Genomic DNA, 21,856 nt, shown 5'->3' on the forward strand with positions numbered 1-21,856 from the left:
ATACGCTATTTTGAGTACCTGAATATGATTGACTTTGGTTTCACAAGTGTGTTGGGTGCCACTTTTGAAGGGAAGGAAAAAGAAAAAATAATATCCAAGTCTTGCTCTCTCTTCTAAGAAAGCGTCTGTAAATATGCATGAGGGATGGGTGTGTACCTCGGGACTTGTGATGCTGCAAACCCGAGTCCAAGCACCCCTGTCCTGCCACCCGCCCCCCTCTGCAGCTCCCCCCACAACCAGTCTCCTCACGTCTTTCCAGCACTGTAGCTCTACTCACGCTGGGGCTGTTACTTGTAAAAGCCAAGTGAAATTAAACACACCTTCTCATACTAGCATTCAAAATTTACTCCATGCAGATTCTCTCTAAAAGAATTACTGAAGGATCTGTAGTTCTGTGAAAATATGTAAAAGCTATAAAAAAAAAGGAAATGATGCTCAACTATATCTCATATGCTTTCAGTAACTTATGGTTAAAAATGTAACGGATCTTGCTTCTTTCATTTAACATAAATATTATTTACCTACTTAAAACTACTTCATTAAAAATGCTTTTTGTTTCATTTTGTAAAGTTTTAGCCACAATTCTTATTTCTTTAGGATAAATTCCAAGTCAAAGAACATTACTTATATCTAATGCAGAAGAAAAAGCCGGCTGTCAACCAACATCTGTTTCCTTCCTCTTGCACAGAAAATGAAATTTTCATTGTCAGATTTTCATGTGACTAAATTGTGGCCAATGGCTATCTGGTACAGTGCTGCAGAACAAGTTCAAAAAATCTTCATCAGGAGAGCACATGCACCTTCTGCACCTTCCTTAATGAAATCGCCTTCCCTCCTGAAGCCTTACATGAAAATGCTGCTATCTTGAGGCATGAGGTCAGAGGTCAAATTCATACACAAAGAAACATCAGAAAAATTTAAAGAGCTTCAGTGTCCAACACAGAGGACATCACATCAGACCTTGACCACCTACCAAGGCTTTTATATCAGAGAGAAATACATTTCCCTAAAGGGAAATAAGTATTTAAGAAAAATAAATTTAAGACATTCTCATTTGGGGACCAAACTTATTGTCAAAATCAACTTTCTAACTGTTTTCTAAACAGTTTTTCTGCATTAACTTGTACAACTCCCCTACACAGTCAGTACCCTCTATTATTAGAGGAAAGAAATTAATACAGCTCTGAGGTGTAAGGTAGCATCTCACAATTTGTACATCTGTGATTATCAATGTTATTAGTCTCATGGTAAGTGGTTTCAATCCTTTCTCCTTTCTCATAAAATTTGAAAAACAAAAATGAGGTCATGTTATAAATATTATTGTTACACTTGCTTTTTTTCACTAAACAAATACATCATGAGTATTTCTCCACAGCAATGGAGTGAACTCTAACTTCTTTAAAAAAAAAAACACCGTATAATATTCCATGTATATATGTCATGACATCCTACCTTTCTTCTACCAACAGACACTAAAATTATTTCAGTGTTTGCCACCAGAGACAATAAATATCTGCATGCACACAAACATACATACATTCACATCAATCCTTTCCTTTCTAAAAAAGTCTTTGAAGAACCACTATTAAAAGATAAGCACATCCTTTCAATTGTATAGATATTACCATATCCTTTCCATAAAAGTGGTAGCAATAGCTCACAATCATTATTCGAGTTCATGTCCACATCCTTGGAGTCAGAAGAAAGGAAACTAAAAATAGGTATGCTTTCCAGCCACCATGAAAACCACCACCACCACAACCAACAAAAAAACTTAAAAAAGAAAAGAATATTTCAAAATTATACTAACAGAAATTGCAGCAGGGTGGGGTCCTACTGTTGCCAAAGTAGGATACCCTTACCTACAGGGAAACATAAAGTGGCAAAGGACTACTTGAGTTCTGTGAAGGGTTATAAAAGAGAAGAGAAAGTTATAATAAAGGAGACTACTTCAGAACATCTGAGGAGCTCAGATAAGAGGATGGAGTACAACGCTGGGTCAAGAGACCAGTCATCCTTTGACACTCCAGCAGTTAAGTCCATCTCTCTTCTCTCTCAGATTAGGGCATAACCAACTGAAATCCACTGGACTGAAAATTTTTTCCAGAGTAGGATGACAGAAAAATCAATAGGGCAAACTAGGAGGGACAATTTACCTCTCTTAATGGAGAAAATGAAAACTATTATTTATAGCAATATAGCTAACTTGATTATCTGCAATAACAAATTGGTGCAAAACAGTAAAAAAAAAAAAAAAAAAAAAGACAAAAATTTAAACCAAAACACTGTTTTAGAGCATGCCATCAAAAGCAAAACTAAACAAAGATTTTGCTTAGGGTTAAGGTATAAGGGTTTGATTTAACAGGCATATTACAATTGGAATTTGAGACAAATGTACACTAGAAAGTATGACATGTATGAAGATTCAAAGATAATCTAAAGATAACTAAGAATTAACTATGTTAACTTTATTTCATTAGTTAAATAGCCTGTCTATAATGTTCACAACTTTAATTACAAAACCGCCTTTAATGGTCATTACATTAATGAAGCAAATGCTAAACATCAAAGTGATCACTCTTTACCTTTGAGACAGCAGGCATTTTATTCTCTTTTGGAACTGCCAAGTGTTTTCTTTTCTCTTCTGACCTGTAAGTCTTTATTTCTTCTTCTCCCTTTGCAGTTCTCCATTCTTCTTGCCTACTGAAAGAGAATTCAAAACCACATATCCTAATCTATAATTTCTGTAATCGATTTCTCCCCAAAGGAAATGTCAGGCATCAATGTTTTCTTTTCAGATGAGGCATGTGATAAAGATTTATGAGCTTCAATTCAGAGGCTGTGAGTTCTAGACATTTAGTATTAAATGACTGGATGTCTTCTCAGTAGGAAACAAACACTGTCCACTTGAACTTGCTACTACCATTTCTGCTATGGTCTTTGGCAAATATAGTTTTAGCATCTAGGAACATTGTCAAACATTAAAAACAGAATTTAATTATAACAATGTTGGGTTTATGCTGTGATAATCTTAGTGTGTCACAGAGATAGTTGGAATCTTCAAACAAACACAGGGAGATCTACTACTAACTCCCAACGCCCTGAAAGAACCGCATTCTCTCCAGTGAAAGCAAGGTCAGGCCTCAGTCACGGAGAAAACTTCAACTCTATCCAGGTGTCAAGCTGAATTTGAGGAACAGAAGTTTTGGGGAACATTAACTGTGAAGTTTAATTTCATAGAACCTGAACTCACAAGGACAAGAGAATTGTTTTAGAATTGTAATTCCTTAAAACTTCAAAGTTTCTGAACTACAAGGGTATTTAATCTCTGAATTATAATTTTTCTCTGGAGTTAACACAGTTGGAAGGAAGTTAATATTCAAACTTGGAAGTGCCCTATAATGTTGATATTTTATTACTAAGGTGAATTAATGCTGTTATTTTATACTTAACTGCAGAACCTCTAATGCAGTTGGTTGGAATTCTGAATGGAAATGAATGAACTTAAATCTTGTGAAAAGAAAAGCCTTGGATTTAATTTTGTTTTTTTTTAATTAAAACTTTTTATTGAGATAATTGTAGATTTACACACAGTTCTAAGAAATAATACAGAGAGGTTCCTTATATCCTCTACCCAGTGCCCTCCAAAGGTATCTTCTAAAATTAAAGTACAAAATTATAATCTGGATCTGGATATTGAATACAACCCACTGATATTCAGAATCACCCAGTTTTATTCTACTCATGTGTGTATGTGTGTATTTAGTTCTATCCAAGTTTATCACACGTGTAGGTTTCTATATCCATTGCCCCAGTCAAGATACAGAACATTTTCATTACCACAAAGATCTCGTGTGCCCTGTTAATCATCACATCCACCTTACTCTTCTCTCCTCAGCCCCTCCTCCCCACAAGGTCTAGCAACCACTAGTCTGTTCTCTATCTCTATACTTTTGACATGTCAAGAATAGTCCCTAAATGGAATAATACATTCTCAGCATAAAGCCCTCAAGATTCAATCAAGATGTGTATCAATAGGTTGTTTCTGTTTAATAAAGTCGTATTCTATGGTGTGGATATACTGTAGTTTGTTTGATTATACACTCATTGAATGACATCTAGAGTATTCCTAGGTTTTGGCTATTACGAATAAAGCTGCTATACGTTTGTGTAGAGGTTTTTGGGTTAAAATAAGTTTAATTTCTTTGGGGGTAAGTTCCCAAGAGTGCAATCAATAGATCTTGTGATAGTCTAGGTTTCTATGAATAGGCCAAACTGTTCCAGAGGGGCTGCACTGTTTTACATGCATTGCTGGGTAGGAAGAGTGAACCAATTTCACTGGCATGCTCTAGAAGGAAAATCCATTTTAGAATGGCCCAGTTCTATGCCTGTTTGTAATGTATACATTCTGTTCTGCATTTTAAAGAGGCAAACCACTGCCTCACATGGAGAGAAATACCGTGGCCCAGTGCTACCTGTATTGAAGTTCAATATAAGGAAGCAAACATTCATGGAGATAAAAGTTATGGTTCTTCACAGCTGTATCAATAATAGAAGTAATATTGTGATTTCCTATTTTATTTTTCTGAGTTATTTTTCAATCAGTCAGATCTTTTTTTAAAATGATGGGTGTTACTTATTACTGCACCCTCTTCAAACCTTAACATTATAATTAACAAGTAGACATGAATATAACTAAAAATACACTAAGAGGATGTTCATCTGAGTGTATTTGTCATCAGATAAAATTATGGTTCAAATTTAAACTTTACAAAGTGTATAATCCTAAAACTTAAAACAAATTTGAAGTATCATCCCATCAAAAAGGCATAATCAGATTAAAAATATTTTAACTATACAATTATTAAGAACTAGATAATCCTAAAATCAAATTTGTTCCATTTTTTTTATTACAGTACAGTATTAAAATATACAGGAAGTATTAGCTGGGGTTCAAATGGACCTCATTCATGAGTATTTCATTACTAAAGAATCAAAAGGAATTGGATATAAACTTCTCTCACAGCAATGACCTTGAGAATAGGATTACATTAAATCAACACTTTTTAATTTTACATGTATACTTTTAAATGGGCTTCCCCAGTGGTTCATTTGGTAAAGAACTCGCCTGCCAACGTGGGATATGCAGTAGACATGGGTTTGATTACTGGGTTGGGAAGATCCCCTGGAGGAGGGCATGGCAACCCACTCCAGTATTGCTGCCTTGAAAATACAGACGGAGGAGCTTGGTGGGCTACGGCCCATGGGGTTGCAAAGGGTCAGACATGACTGAATCCGTTGAGCACACACACATATATTTTTCAATATTAAAAAAAACAATAATAACCTATCAATAAATAATGTATTTTCACTATGCCTGTGAATGATATGGTGTGAATGATTAGTAAAATCCATAAAAAATTCAGTTGCAACAAACTTTATGTTTTAAGATACAATTAAGCAAGACAAACTAAAGTTCAAATATGCTCCTCAGTAAAATCTTGCATATTTGTTCAAGCCAAATTTATAATTCCCCCCATTCACCTTAACAACTCCCACCCCCCTAAGTATCATTTACTTGAATCATCCTCGAAAGGGACATTTATTGAAATTTAACTTTTCTTCAGAGTCATGAATAGTTTAAAACATTATTAGCTCTTTTCAGATAAATTTAAGACAAATTAAGAGCTGGAAAGGTACTCTGAAGACCAACTCAAAATGAATACAAACAACTTGTGGTACATCACAATTCTTAAGTCCCCTTACCTGGCTACACCAGATGATAGCTCAGGTACTACCACCCTTCGACTCCAAGCTACAAGATCCCGCTCTGTGGCTATTTCACTTCTTGGTGCATTACTGTGCATCTGCCGTACACCTTCAATTTGACCACTACGCCGTAGTCCTACATTAGGTGGTGAATGAACCTCTGAGGTAGAACTTGTAGAGCCTAAGAGCAAAAATTAATATAGAAAGCTCTATTTAGAGATATTTCTCTATTAGCTTATAACAGGAAACAAACCAAAAAAATATCATGAGAAAAAAAATCCATACTATCTTTCACATGAAACTTCATACTATGGCAAACAATCAAATTACCAAATCAGGAACTAAATCACAAGCAAAGCTTAATGAAAACAAAATTAAGGTTATTTAGTTGACCAGGTAAGTTAATGAATCGTAACTACTATCTCCAAAGATGTAAAATCATTATTTTTAAAAAATGCCCACTGTATGTTTTGGGGAAAACCATGTAAGAAGCAAAAACAGACAAACCCAAGGACATTTATAGTTCATAAATCTGCTTTAAATTTTCTCTAAAATTTATTAATATACAACAATAAGGGTGATGAGATGTTCAAGAATGTGGCTTTGAATGTATTCCACTATCAAAGAAATTTATTCAAGAACTTTATTTGAAGAAATTTATTTTTAACATTTTTCTAAGTTAAACATGTTCATTACAAGAAATTTGTAAGAATATACCTATTAAAAAACTCATTGTCCATAGTTTGAAACCTTGTATTATGAGCACTTTCTTAGGTCATTAAATATTCTTCAAAAGCATGATTACTCTTTATTTTGGCAGTCAAATAGTTCATATCATGGATTTACTACATTTGTTAAATTGTGTGTTATAGGCTTAGACTGTTTTAATTTTTTAAATATTGCACTTAAAACAGTCACTGCTTACCTCTACTTAAACGGCTGGTATTACTGGTAGCTGCCTCACCAGAACGTCTCAGGTCTTGCTCCTGCTGTAGTCTTTGAATCATACTGTCCAGCGGGCTGATTTCCTGGTTTGCTTGCTGACTTAAAACTTGATTCAGTCCTATGTAAATCACAAAAATGCTAAGGATACTTCAAATCATTTCATTCATCAACCTCACTTTGAGTCCAGAATTAAACACAAATGTTGCTTGAATAAAAGACCTAAAACGAGCAACTATAAATGTTAGGGGAGAGGAAAAAAAGAAAAAAAAGGAAACATACTCCCTTCAAATTTAATTTATTAAAAATAACAATGATGACATAACTTTTACTAAGTGTTTACCATGATTCAGGTACTCAAAATCCTTACAATATCACAATTCCATAGGTATTATTAATTCTACTTTATAGAAATAATTCTACTTTATAGAACTAATTCTACTTTATAGAATTAATAACACCTATGGAATTGTGATATTGTAAGGATTTTGTAAGGAATATTGTAAGGATATTGTAAGGAATTAATAATACCTATAAAGTGGTACCTATAAAGTGGAATTAATAGTACCTATGGGATTATGGTATTATATTTCACCATGGTTTTATATATGGTATTATAAAGTGAAAACCAAAATAACTGTTCAAAGTCATACATCCAGTTACGTGGCAAAACAAGGATTTAATCTTAGATCTTCTTTTAAAAAGAGGCAAACCGGATTATCCACTTTCTCAAAAACCTTTACCGCTTTATTTAACAGATTTCTTATTGTCAACATAAGGAAAGTGATGAGAAAATCATCAACTCCCATTCGAATCTTCAACTAATGTTAAATTTCACCCTCCAAAACAGCAACACTCTTCATTCCTATCTTGCTTTTAAACTTTTAAAAGTTGATCACTTCTTAAAACAATCTTCAATGTGAACAGGCTAGCTAGTTTTATTTGCTCTCTCACATCACACTATATTATTCGCCTTAATAACATTCATCATAATTAACTATGTATCTGTTTATAACTGTTTACAAACCTATCTCACTCCATAAGAACAAGGAATGCATTTGTTTAATTCACTACTGAATACCACAGCTTAGCAAGTGTCAGGGACAGATGAGATTTACAATTTATGTTGCCAAATGAATAAGTGAACCAACTCATCCCATACCAAATATAGACTTACTCTATTAGTCCCCAGAAGGTTATAAATAGATATAGCCCCAAATTAATTAAACCTCCAGTGTTCCTTAACTGTCTTACAATACTTAAGTATTATTCAAAGAACTTTTAAAAGAATATAAAAAAATCATTTTTACTCATTTGTTCAAAACAATTAAAAACAAAGTTCTACCCAATTATCCATTTTAAAAGATTTCAAAAGGAAAATTTGGATGTCTATTCAAATGGTCATTTACCTGAGGAAGTTACCCCCATTTGAGGGATGAGCTGCTCCTCCCTGCAATTTTCACGACCAGGAACTAATCTCTGGTATCTTGATGGATGAGGATTACCATCAACATCAACCAAAAAAGGGGGTGGCATGAGATGAGGGGCTTGCTGAGTCTGTTCATCTAATACAAAATTGTTGGCATCACGGATAAGGGGCCGATAGTCACTATGAAAGAACATCTGATCTGCAATCTATAAAAAGAAAGACCCATAAAAGACTGGACAAAGAAAAATCTATCATTACAGATTTCTAATGGAAGGCAAACATTTACATATAAATCATGGTATTAAACAATATAAAAGAATAATAATTTCTAAATTGTAAATAAATCTTTATCTGTACTTTCTGCATTAAATTTTATGACTAGAAAAGTAGATACTATGAAATCTTCCCTTGAACAGGAAGAGACTGTATTCATAAAAAACATTAAAAGTAACAATTTGAAATCAAATGGTAAAATTAAATCTATGCATAAATCTTTCAACAATACTTTTACTTTCCCAGAGCTACCATGATTTATCTTGTTTCTAAAATAACTACGTATGGTCATTCTTTTAGTATTTTACAATGAAAAATCAATTTATTCTTTGAATTAAACTCTTGAATGAAGCCAAACTAATACAAATTAAGAAAATCCATAAGTATACAGTAAGCATGGTTTATATAATAATATTAAAAACTGACATTTCTAAAATTTCTGAAATAAAAATTCATACCTAACACATCTAACTTCACAATTTTATCATTTGGAATTTCTTAAACCTGAACTTCCATTTTTATTATAACATTTTAAACAACTCTACAACAAATAATTTAAACCTTTTAGTCACTAGTCTCAGGATCTTTAATTTTTTTTTAAATTAGCTACCATCAAAGTAGGCCATACATTTTTTGAGAACCACATAAAAGCCACAGGATTGTACCCAGATAAATGCATATTATCCACATAAGTAAAACATTTTACAAAATTTCAACAAATCCCTCTATGAACATCTCTCATATATATATATGATATATCTCATATATATATATGATATATATAAAAGATATATCTTATATATCCCAACCTAAGAACTGCTATCTAGATTGTTCTAGCTGGCTAAGTAAAAAGTTATTTTTTCTGATATATAAAAATTATAACTTCCCTCCATGAAATATAACCCCTAAACATCTATGGATTTAAAAGCAAGCAAACAAACAAACAATTATAAGGAGGAGATATATAGAGGCATCATCATACTCTACCTTGTCATATTTGCTACTGGAGCCAAAGCCAAAAATTAGAAGATGTCCGTGAGAGTCTGTGCATGCAAAATGCTGACCATCAGGAGAGCATTTGCAGTCAAACACCGCACCATGTCCTTGGCCTTCAATCTGAAACGTATTTAACCAACAATCAGAAAACTGCCGTTCAAATATAAAGAACTGATTGGTGACTATTGTTACTAAAATTTTATGGTAAAAGATATAAGTATATTTCCTATTGAAGTAAAGATAAAACACAGTATAGTACAAAATTTGTGAATATTCATGAAAAGTGCCAGACTAAAAGCCTCAAAAACCAATGTATTAGCTTTATCCATAGACCAGACACAAGTCAGGAAATAGAACACCACCATTCTCCCCCACCCATAGAATTCTGCTTCATGTCTTTAACCCAGATTTAAAATGTAATTGCACCTTACAGTCCATCTTATCTGTATTTAATCAAGCCGTTTCAGCAAAGGCTGACAATGTGGAGTAACTGTAGTGATTTTTGTAACTCTTGAAGTAACAGCCAGAGATCACTGCTCACAAGACACTAAATTTTTCTTTTTGGTAATAAATTCCCTTGATGGTCTGACTCATTTTTTAAATGGTGAATTTCAAAGGTTAAAGAAAAGGTTTTTTTTACCTGATAATTGTTTTCTGTTTTCCAGTTCCATTAATCCAGAACGAATGGGTTTCTCCCTGCAACCTGTCAATCAAACAGAGGTGGCCAATCACCACTCTGAATTTTTTGCTCTCAGTGCTTCTTCAGACTATGTTCCAGTTGAAAACTTCTTTAGCAGTGTTCTGAAAGAGTAAAAATTCTACCCTATCTAAAGCACATCTAGGGACTGAATTTCAGAAAACAACTAAAATAGGGAGTTGACTCCCTAACAAATAACAACTAAGGATGATTTTCAACAAATGTGACTGGATTTCTGGATTAGCAGAATCGGAACACACACACATTATCAGGTAAGAAATACCTCCTCTCTGTTCCGGTATCCACTGATCTAGAACAAATTGAGTTTTATTAGTAATATCCCAAAATCCCAGTAAATGCTTGGAAAAGAGAGAAGTGGTAATTTTCTGTAGTGTTAACAATATGGCATAGGGATGAATGTATAGTTCACCAAGTACAGAGTGAAATTAAAACTCAGAAGAACAGTTGACTTCTCAAGGAAGAATAGTTGACTTCTCTAGTTAAGTTTGCATTCTGGTCAAAAGAGAAAATGTTCTAAAAAGAAGGGCTGTGGTTTCCATAGTACAACAAACAGGTTTACCTCAAAAAGAAAACTGGTTTTTCCTGTGGCTTGTTGAAATGAAGGAATGAGGACACTGGCGCTTACTAACGCTGTTTTGAATGGTGATAATAATAGAAAAGCAATAACCTTCCTTAAAACTTAATCACATGAAAGAAACTTGGTGAAACAATCTATGTCTAATACACTAAAAGATATACATGAAAGCAAGAAAATGAATGAGTGAAACAGGATCATTTCCTGGTTGTGAAGAATCCTGGAGGATAAGATAACAGAGGAAGGAACTGATTCCAACTCTACTTTAAAACTATTCAAAACTGAGAAAGAGAAGAACTACTTCTCCAAATCAAGCTAAGTGTGTTAGTAGCCAGACAACTTTGTATTTTCTAAAACATGAAAGGCTACAAGTAGAAATGTCTGGATTCACATCTCTATTTTTCAGTGCTGTCTAGGGAAATAAAACGTTACACGAACTGTTATAAATGAATAACTAATCACATGAACAAAGTTTACCTCTAAATAGGATTTTACATAAGAAAATCAAGACCAAAGAATTAAAACTGTCTTGACCATGTGTTGTGACATTTTATTTACCTCAATTCCCTCAAAATTTCATAAAAGACAAACAGAAAACAAACCAAAAAACCCCAACTACTTCATAAATCTTACATAATACATGCTTCCAATTCTACGTATGCAGCAGAATAGAGGAAGGAAGAGATCTGCAAGTCTGACTCAGCAATGCTAAAGGATATCTGACAGACACTCCTAAGTATAGCATCCTTCATATAATGTTTAGGCAATCCTGCTCTACATTTTCCTTTTGGGGTGGCTGAGGGAAGTTGTCATGAGGATTAATCAACCCTATATCCATGCTATCTACCAATGTTTACAGTTAGCAGAAGATCTCTAAAAGAATACCTGGGAGAGGTGAACTTTCAAAAAAGGAAAGAAAAAACTAGCAATCCTATTGAAGACCACTGTTTTCTTATACAGTAACAATTGCCATTGTGAATATGGCACGATGGTACTGATTTTCTTGGGATAAGCCATCTGTATAACTCCAGAGTTATGGAGAATATGAAATTGTATTTCAAAAGTACATTATTTGGATTAACTATTCACTAAAGAAAACAGATCTGCTCTACTTACAAACCAATTAGAAAAGGTGCCCATCACCACCTTATTTAAAATGCCAAATTTATCTTTAGAAAAAGGTCCTCAGATAATAAACAGTCCTAACTACAAAATGCAGTCTAGGCTTTCTAGTTGATACAAAGTAGGAAAATATTTTCCTATATAATTAAATAGGGCTTTCCCAGGTGGTACAGTGGTAAAGAATCCACCTGCCAACACAGGAGACAAAAGAGATGTGGGTTTGATCCCTGGGTCCGAAAGAATCTCTGAAAAGGAAATGGCGAACCACTCCAGTATTCTTGCCTGGGAAATTCCACTGATAAAGGAGCCTGGAAGGCTACAGTCCATGGGCTCGCAAAAGAGTTGGACATGATGGAGTGCACACACACACACATATAACTAAATATACCCTAGCTATTTTTATGATTTATGCTATGATTAACTATACCAACCACAAAAAATAGTTCAGTACTTCTCTCTGAAAAGAAATATTTCTCAGATTCTTCTTAAACCAGGGTCAAAATATTTATGATTAAGAATAAAGAAAAAATTTAATAATGAAGGCAGTGTTTGAATATGCATGTTTAACTAGAAATCAATGAACCTACACTCAAAAATGAAATGGAAGAAAATAAATATCCTCTCTCTTCATATTAAAACTATAAAGTTAAATGAAGCTATATTATCTATCAACTATACTTCAATTAAAAAATATATGTAGGAAATAAAGTTAATGAACCTATCATAAAATTAAATGCTCAACAGAATAAGTCAACATAAAATTTATTATTACGTATAACTTATTCTAGTACTTATAATCATGCTCCAGTAAGTTTAAAAACAGGAAAAAAAAACCCACCAAATTTTCAAAATAAGTAAAGTTAAGATGAACTATTCCCCTAATAATATCAAGCATGCTTGCTACACACTATTTGGGACATATGCAAACGAAGACCACACAATAAAACTCATACTTATTAAATCACAATAAAGAAAACTGAGAAAATCAATGAGACAATGTTTACTTATTAATGCAAAAACTTCAAGAATGGGAGTTGAAAATAAACAGAAAAATATATTCAGTAACTATGATAAGGATATTTTATTCTGTTTTTTTTAAAGTAAAAGATGAAAAGACCAGAAGTTAAAATGACTCCTTTGTAGGAAAATTCTCATACTAACTGAAGAATTCTAGAAATATTTCCAAGAAATGAGCAGTACAATCTTGTTAGAGGCTTATATTCAACTTGGAAAAAATTGAATCAATACAAAAACTTATGAATTAAGAGCTTTGATGACAGAACTGTCATATTTAATGAATAATGTTGTTGTTTTAGTTGCTAAGTCGTATCCGACTCTCTTGCAACCCCTGGACAGTAGCCCTCCATGCTCCTCTGTCCATGGGATTTCCCAGGCAGGAATACTGGAATGGGTGGGTTGCCATTTCCTTCTCCAGGGGATCCTCCTGTCCCAGGGATAGAACCCGAGTCTCCTGAATGGACAGGTGGATTCTTACCGCTGAGTTAATGGGAAGCCCTTAATGAAGAATACTAATACCCTTTTCAAGACAGAATACAATCCAGAACTTCTAATATAATTCTTGTGAAGTAGAAAGATGAATACTTAAAGGAGACAGAAGAGTGAGGCCCAAGAATGAAAAGACCTCTCCTCTAGTAATGGGTACATCACAGTATCGCTGGGAAATGACAGAGATCATTTAAATGATCACTAGAGTCCTATCCAATTATAATATCCTTTACACCTAATTTTCAAGAAAGCTTTTGGAAGAACTGGATAATCTGGATATGAGGTATGCTAAAAGCACCAGGATGCAGACTAAAATTACAGGGTCTAGGTTACATCAACTGTGAGGAACACATACAGAGATGAATACAAGAAGTATGTACAAGAAGTATGAATTCCTAAAGGAACTCAATCAGGATGGTTAAATATGGGCTTTCTTAGACAGAATCATCTTTTTAATGGCATTACCCCAAGTCTATGACCAGGGTCAATTTTTGGGTGTCTCACACGGTAAAGAATCCGCCTGCAATGCAGGAGACCCAGGTTTGATCCCTGGATTGGGAAGATCCCCTGGAGGAGTGAATGGCTACCCACTCTAGTACTTCCCTCATAGCTCAGTTGGAAAAGAATCTGTCTGCAATGCAGGAGACCCGGGTTCAATTCCTGGGTCGAGAAGATCCCCTGGAGAAGAAAATGGCAATCCACTCTAGTATTCTTGCCTGGAAAATTCCATGGACAGAGGAGCCTGGCAGGCTCCAGTCCACGGGGTCCCACAGAGTCAGACAACTGAGCGACTAACATTTTCACTTTAAAATATATCATTTTAAAAAATATACTATTGATTAGAAGGGAACAAGTATCTCACCTAGAAAATATTCCACAATTTAAAATTATGAATTTTAAAAAATACCCTAATACTTTTATGAGACAGACTCATATCCCAAGAATCAAAGAGCTGAGAAACTAAATTTATACTAAAAATTACCTGTAAAAAGCCCTTCCTTATGTATAAAGAACCTTTAAAGCTTATCAACCCGGGAAAGAATAAACTTAAGAATGTGCATGAGATAGTAGAGACAGACACTGTCATACCTATGATTAAAATATGCTCTGGTCACCTTCTAACTACTACTGTAGTTAAATGTAAATAAATAATATATCTTAAGGGAAACTATCACACTCCAATGGTCCAGGTATCAAATTACTTTAAAAGATTATTTCTAAATATTTACTTTAACACTGAAAATTCTTTAATTAATTAATGGCAACATTATTACATATGAATTAAAGATAGCTGTTTAAAATAAATGGCTCCAAGATAAATAAGTTAATATAAAAAAGAAAACTGTTGTAACTGGCTTAATAAAACCAGTAAACATATAAAAGAGATTTTGAGGAATTCTAACATTCACCAAAAGAAAAATATATTACTGAAATAAATAACTCATTTTCAAATTTAACACTATTTTGTTTACCCATATTCTGATTTATCTGAGGAAATAAAACTGTTAATCAGGTCCTCCTTGAAATTTATTCTCTTCCTCTGGACTCTATGACACAGTCATAGCATACTGTCTTTCCAACACACTTTCTAGAGACTGTAATCTCTTCTCCATTCTGCTAAATTTGTTCAAGGGTTGACCCTTAAAACAATGAAGGAGATCAGGTCTGCCAACCCTCTGCACAAAAAATCCACATATAACATAGCAGCCCTGCATGTATGTAGTTTCTCTATCCCAACAGTCTGCATTGTATGGATTCAACTAACCATAGATTCTAGGGTAGTACACTGTATTATTTATGACAAAAAATTTGCACATAAGTGGACCTGCACAGCTCAAGCCAATGTTGTTCAAGGGTCAACTGTACTTCTAAACGTTTAAACCTGCTACACTGTCCTGTCTCTATGAGTTAGACAGTGTTCTACATGGAAGAGCATAGTTCTTTCTCTCTACAAGTAGCCTTTCTAAGTAGTCTATCTCCAAGTGCTGGCTGTCCATTAACACAAAGATAGCCCAACACTATATCACAACATATGAAAATATCAGTTTTCTTTCACATCTTTCATGTTTCCATTGATAGTATTATTGTTGTCAAGATTACATAAGCTCAACACTCTCCATACATTAAATTTTGTTACTCTCTAGTTCTAATCTTTTTGTCATCACAAAACACTATTATATAATTTTCTTTCACAAATTTACTACCCATTCCTACAATATTTCATTATGATTTCACTGATGAAAGCAGATTTCCACCTAATCCAATTTCATACCTGAAATACTACCACTGGCAACCAACCTATTTTTCTCTTAAGTTTTGGAATATAAAGTAATTTACAAATTAATTTGCCAATTAACTCCCACTAAGTTAAATATTCTTTACAAGTAATATGAGGGTACCAACAAGCCACTTCACTTTGTGTTTTTCATTTTATTACCCATTTTTCAAAATCTATTCCAGAAAAACTTTCTAAATTACTCTATGAACATGTCTTAACATTTATTTGGTTATTGATGTATTTCTCTTACTTCTTCCTCCTCTGACCATTCACCCCGAAGTGATCCTCACATCTTTAGATGTACCAATTATCTTTCCTCATAAACTATCTATCATTTCTAACTATTTAGCCACATTTACCTTTTCAGGTATATTTTATCTCCCCAAAAACTACAGCAAGGTGGAGTAAAAAGACAAAAAAAGGACAACGTCTACATTTTGTGCTTATGTACAAAATAAGCACTCAAATATCTGCTAATCAAAATTTTTATGCCTGCATATTTATATTCTACAATTTTATATACTTTCCCTTATAAACTATCAAATCTCAAATATCCCTGTGATAGCAAATCATGGAACACATCAAAAAATCACTATGTAGAAGTAATTCACCAAATACAGTATGACAAGCAAGAGACAAGTTCACATTCATGGCAACAAATTTTAAGATATGTTTTTCATACCAAGATATAGATGAGAAAGAGACAGACAGAATCAAAAGAATCCCAGAAATCTGTAAGAAAATGACAATAACTAAAGTTTAAAATCAGAAGACTGAAGGTAATTTCTTATGCAGAGAGGCTGAAACAAAGACTGGAAGCATAAAAAGTTTTTTAACAAACAGAGTGTAAGTATATGATATCTTGCTAGATGATGATAGGTTAGATAAGAGGAAAGGAAGGAGGAAAAAAGGAAAAAGATGAAGGAAGAGAGAGGAAGAGAAAGGTCTTGAAATCTTAATTCACAAGAAAACACAATACGAGATACACCTACTTCGAGTTTATTTCTCCCTTTCCTATATACATGTAGCTACAATTATCCAAAACTAAAACAGAAGTCACACTGAGAACATGTTAATGTCAGAAGTATGCATGTGCAAAAATTCTGAGTGGTGGATTGGCAGCCTCTGCTTGTTTGGAACGTTGCAAGGAGAAATATATTGTTCTGGATTAGTGGACACTGGAACATTTTTTTAAAAATCTCTTAAGTAAAAGAAAGGTTAACAATTATAAAAATAAGGAAAATTTGATTACATAAATGAAAACTGTTATTTGGAATTTACCCAGGAAACAACAAAAGCAAAGCAAAACTCAAATTCAGTAAAATTGCTTTCTAGCCAGAGACATTGTACTCTTCAATATCAAAACCAGACAAAAGGCAAAAACTAGAGCTTTGAAAAACATTATAGAAATAGAAAGATATGAAAAGAAAGACAGACATAGCTAGAACAACAGAAATAGAGAGAAGAGAGCAGAAAAGATACAGCAAAAGTGCCAGACATACAACAAAAGCTACTAAAATGGGATCTACAAATTCCAAGTGGCCTAGTACTAAGAAATTTCAAAGTCTCCTTTCATATATTTTCAAATCAACTTAATATTCACTTAGTTAAAGTTGTAGTTAAAATTTAGCTGTACTGTAATAACTTAAAGGGAAAAAGGGGTATAAAAACAACTCTGTTTTTAGGAATATTTATGGTCATATTCAAACTTCTAAACTTGCCTATCTCTTTCAGAGAATGGGGAATAATACAAAAGCCCTCAACTTTAGTTAAGAGAGTTTGTACACATTTTCAAGTTATTTGAAGGATTAATTTATCTGCCTCTTCACATTTAATAGGACTTTAGAGCCTCTTAACTAGAATTCAGAACAACCCTTATCAAAACAAGATAAAGTTTATCTCCTGCCACTGCCAAAGACAGAATGTGGGCTTGCTCAACTCTGTGCAATTAGTTTGAAATAGTCTTAATATACACTATCAACCTTTAATAAAATATCCCAAAATACTCAATCTCTGCCCAGAATACTTAAGTTACATAGGATCTGTTCAGCTGAAATATGAATAACTGACTAAGCTTTTAGATGAACATAAATAAGCAAAGCTTAAGGCCTAGAATTAGCATTTTGTTGTTGTTGTTCTTTGAAGAATAAAATTATCTCATGTTAATCTTCTCTTTAGCTTCTTTCTCTGGTTCGTTAAAAAAAGAAAAGGGCTCAAACTTTCCGCCTTACATAGTATGCTTTTTCAACAAATACTTTTAAAAGTTTATGTTAAGGTTATTTTAATTTTAGTTAAAAGAAGAAACAGAGGGGCAGGAGACAGCAAGGAGCAGGTACTGTCTATCCCATTTTATGTCCTGAGTTAAACCATCTCACTCATTATACACTTCTTAGAAGTAACAAAAACAAACCCAACACACACCCACTCAAGTGCTTTTATCATGCAGATCCTCTATTAAGAGGAAAGCTAGCAATAAAAGTTAAGGAAAATAACCCCATCAGTTTTTCTAGACAATACCACCAGCAAGTTGAGAATCTATTTATAAGATTCTGAAGTAAGTTAGGGAATTATGTAAGCAGACAAGGAATTAAAACATTTTTATCTCAATTCTCAATCTTAAATCTTTTAATGTGTTTACAGATTTAAATGGTCTTAAAAAGGTTTTAAAAATGTGCTTGATACAGGAAAAAAAAAAGGAATTAGAATATTTATCTGAAAGATATCATGTGCCATACTAAAATGTTTCCTATTTTAAAATCTATTACCTCTATTAATAAATTTGTTAAATTGTAATTACTATATGTGAAACATGGATTTTTAAAGATACTTTGAAGATATAAGATTTTTTACTTTAAAAATTTTTTTTAAATTTCTGTAACAGGCAAGAAAAGTGCAGTAAAATGCTGATTAATACAAAATAATTATTTGTCACATGATTTCATTACATTTTGTAAAGGTATAAATTTCAAGTACAAAATTCAAAGCAGTCATCTCAAAATATACTTGTTTTTTTTAAGAATTTGTATACAGAATTTTGTTCTTTTAAAGGTACAATTTATATCCCTTATTTTCTGGCTTGATGGCAAATTGTAAGCTTCAATTTTGAAACTCACATGAAATAGTACTTAATCTCAACACTTTGTGTTAAACTTTTACCATTTCTAGTCTAAAAATGGGGTATATTCCACTAGAATTATTCATCCTTTAAATCGTCCAAAGCACTATAACGAGTCCCTCTACATGGTGTTCAAAAAGTGTTTAGTAAGTTGAACTTATGATCTAATACAATTAAATACGTACAATTTAATACCATGGATTGAATTTGTACTTGTCAACTTTTATGTTATTTTAGTAACTCAAAAACTTACTGATTAGCTACACACAGCCAAAGAGTTATAACTATAGCCAATAACTCAACATTCATGATAGCAGATAGTGAACACAAGCTTCTACTTCTCCCTCAAATGGTTTTTATTTTCTTAATAGCAATGCTGGATGCTTTATCTTCTATCTGCCTATAGATTTAAAAAAAAAAATGAAATAAACAAAGGAGTGAAGAGCAAAAAGTAGGGCACTTAGATAACTTATAAATTAAGAGACAGGAACAAACCATCAAGCTAAATAATAATAAGATCTCAAAAGATCTACCTCAAAGCTACCATTATGAAAATATTTTCCCTCTGGAAATATTACTAACAGGACAAAGCTGGAAGTTAGCTATATGTAAACAACCAACCATAACTAGAGACAGCATAGCATTAAGAACACATTAGCAGGGGACAAAAAACATGAGTTTAAACTCCAAGTGCCCATATGATAGCTTAGTGATCTGGATAAAGGTGGCCAAATCACTTCATCTCTGTACAGTTTCTCCATTGATAAAACCAGTAACAATAAAACCTACCCCAATTATACTGCAAGGTTTCATGAGACCCAAATGAGGTATTATGCATTTTGGAAGAAGTACTTTAGAAGCTGTAAATATCACGCAAAAAAGTTAAAAGGAGTATCTATATTTTAACAAGATGAAGAGTAACCAAAGTTCCAGTTTTTTAAATGCAAGATATTTTAACCCTTTTTAGCCTATGTTTTTTTCTCATAGTTTGAAGATTCTATAGATAGCATCCAATTCTATTACAAAAATCTGTTTCTTCCACCTTTTATAGGCTTTTTTCTATCTTATTCACAGAAAGAACAGGAAAATAGCTTTATCTAAAACTCTTATTAAACAAATAATACTTTTTAAGGCAGTAATGTAACTAACCCCTTGCCTAATATGGCATAATATGGCTGACTTCTACTCCTGGTTACATCACTAGCTTTTAAAGGTCTAAGAGCAAGTTACTTCAACCTCAAGAAGCTGTAGTTCTTCTATCTACAGAAAAGGTGGAGTATTATTGTGATCAACTTACCTGATGAGGAAAAATTCACCTTCATAACTGAAAGGTGAGAGTAATATTCAAGTATGAGAGAAAACTTTCCCTCCAAACACTCTACTAATACATCAGAGATCTTTGAAAACATGAAACTAACATGTGTAGCCCACAATTTGTGTTCTTTTGTATAAAGGCAAACTGAGACAGGACTTCCTTATTCGACAGAGATGTTCCAAAAAGGAGCAAATCAGAAACAGGAGGACAGAGAAGGAGAGAAGAAAAAATTCTTCACGCGCATAGTTAAGGATTTACTTTTTTAAAAATTCTGCTCTATATACATAATCACAAAGGAAATCCATCTATCACTAACATTTGTACTCCAAATAACACTGTCTTTTTAGAAAAGAATCTGACCAATCTTATATCTTACCTTATGAAGACTAAGGCATATTGAAAACAACTAAAATTAATTTCTTCACTGATAAAAATTTCTTTCATATTCTGCTTATTACACAGAAATAACTTTACTATGATTATCAATCAAGTAGAGTGTCACTTTTATGAAAAATTTCACAAGCCATTATATTTTATAAATGACTGGTTTTTGTCAAATAGTTTTTTTGCAAAATAATTCTGGCCACACACATATTAATGATATTGCTTTATGATTTATTACTAGAGGCTTTTATAATTGATTTTTTAAATTTAACCATATTAAAATAGTAGGCACATGCCTGCCTTTTTGTTTGCTTTGCTGAAAGGCATCCCTAATATATGGTAAGGGATGAAAAAAAAATGTCCAGGTACACAAAGTCAGCATCTGAGGGGCACTTCTGCCTTTATAGAGTAGTAAGAGGAGTGAAACACTGCACATTACGTTTTATATGATATTAAACCACTGCAACTTAAATACTCAGCAGAAGACGTCAAATATCTATTTAAGAAACAAAATGTGGAGGGAAAAAGGGCACAACCCAAAGAAATATCTAACATACCATAATGATCAAAGGCAAGAATATCTGTTTCTTTGAGTTTAATTTAAAATTGATATATCTGAATCAAATTCTGTTGTACTGGAGGACTGCTGATAAAATACAATGACACAGTATTTATTTATAATTTCTTCACATGGTTTTTGAAACATTTTTCTTAACTATATTGTCATTTCATACTTGTTAGTTTTTCAAACTTTCACTATTAAAACTATTTCAAAAACTAAACTAGTTATATCACAATAAACAGGTATTGTAATATATGCAATCAATTTTCTTTTAAATTTAGCATTTAATAAAAGTATGGAATAAATAACTTTTTTGAAATTTAAGGTGAAAATGTCTAAACCAATTCTTAAATGGATTTCCTTTGTGATATGCAGGGGACCTGTATCAACAACTCCCCAAATCTTTAACAGCTATCAAATGAAGAGACTGATAATTACCATATTAAAATAAGATCGAATTTTGATTCCTCTTGCCAGATCCCACACTATCACATTTCCATCATGACCAGCAGAAAAGAGAACTCTTGGATCAAATGGGTGTGGCTCAAGAACAAATACCTCATCTTCATGACCCTGAAATATTTTAAGTGTCAAAGAATTATAAATATTAAAAAATAAAAAAATTCAAACAAACATCATTATGACAACATTTCTGTAAGTGGTAAAAATCTTCAAATTTATCAAATATGTAATAAAAAAGCTGGGCTAATATCACTGTCCAGGGATTTGCTATCATCTAGTGAAACCTGAGAATACTATTTACTGATCCAGCCCTGAATATTAAAAAAAAAATAGCTAGAAACACATTTCTAAGCCAAACGTGTTTAACTGCATTTTAAAATTATTTCCATTCTCCCAGAAAGACCTGTTAGC

At 32.9% G+C, this 21,856-nt stretch overlaps 1 protein-coding gene across 2 annotated transcripts in view; it reads right to left on the reverse strand.

Annotated features, from left to right (window-relative positions):
- LOC122422510 (pleckstrin homology domain interacting protein) overlaps nt 1-21,856 on the reverse strand; it is a 120,202-nt gene that overhangs the window by 45,262 nt on the left and 53,084 nt on the right. For both annotated transcript variants that reach the window (XM_043438934.1, XM_043438933.1), the window contains exons 15-20: nt 21,422-21,556; nt 9,401-9,529; nt 8,121-8,346; nt 6,695-6,832; nt 5,767-5,950; nt 2,586-2,703 (exon numbers count right to left, since the gene is read on the reverse strand). In XM_043438934.1, coding sequence (XP_043294869.1) covers nt 2,586-2,703; nt 5,767-5,950; nt 6,695-6,832; nt 8,121-8,346; nt 9,401-9,529; nt 21,422-21,556 — 930 coding nt within the window. The remainder of the gene's footprint in view (nt 1-2,585; nt 2,704-5,766; nt 5,951-6,694; nt 6,833-8,120; nt 8,347-9,400; nt 9,530-21,421; nt 21,557-21,856) is intronic.

This window comes from Cervus canadensis, chromosome 20 (genome assembly GCF_019320065.1).
Source record: "Cervus canadensis isolate Bull #8, Minnesota chromosome 20, ASM1932006v1, whole genome shotgun sequence".
In the NCBI taxonomy this organism is placed as follows: Eukaryota; Metazoa; Chordata; class Mammalia; order Artiodactyla; family Cervidae; genus Cervus; species Cervus canadensis.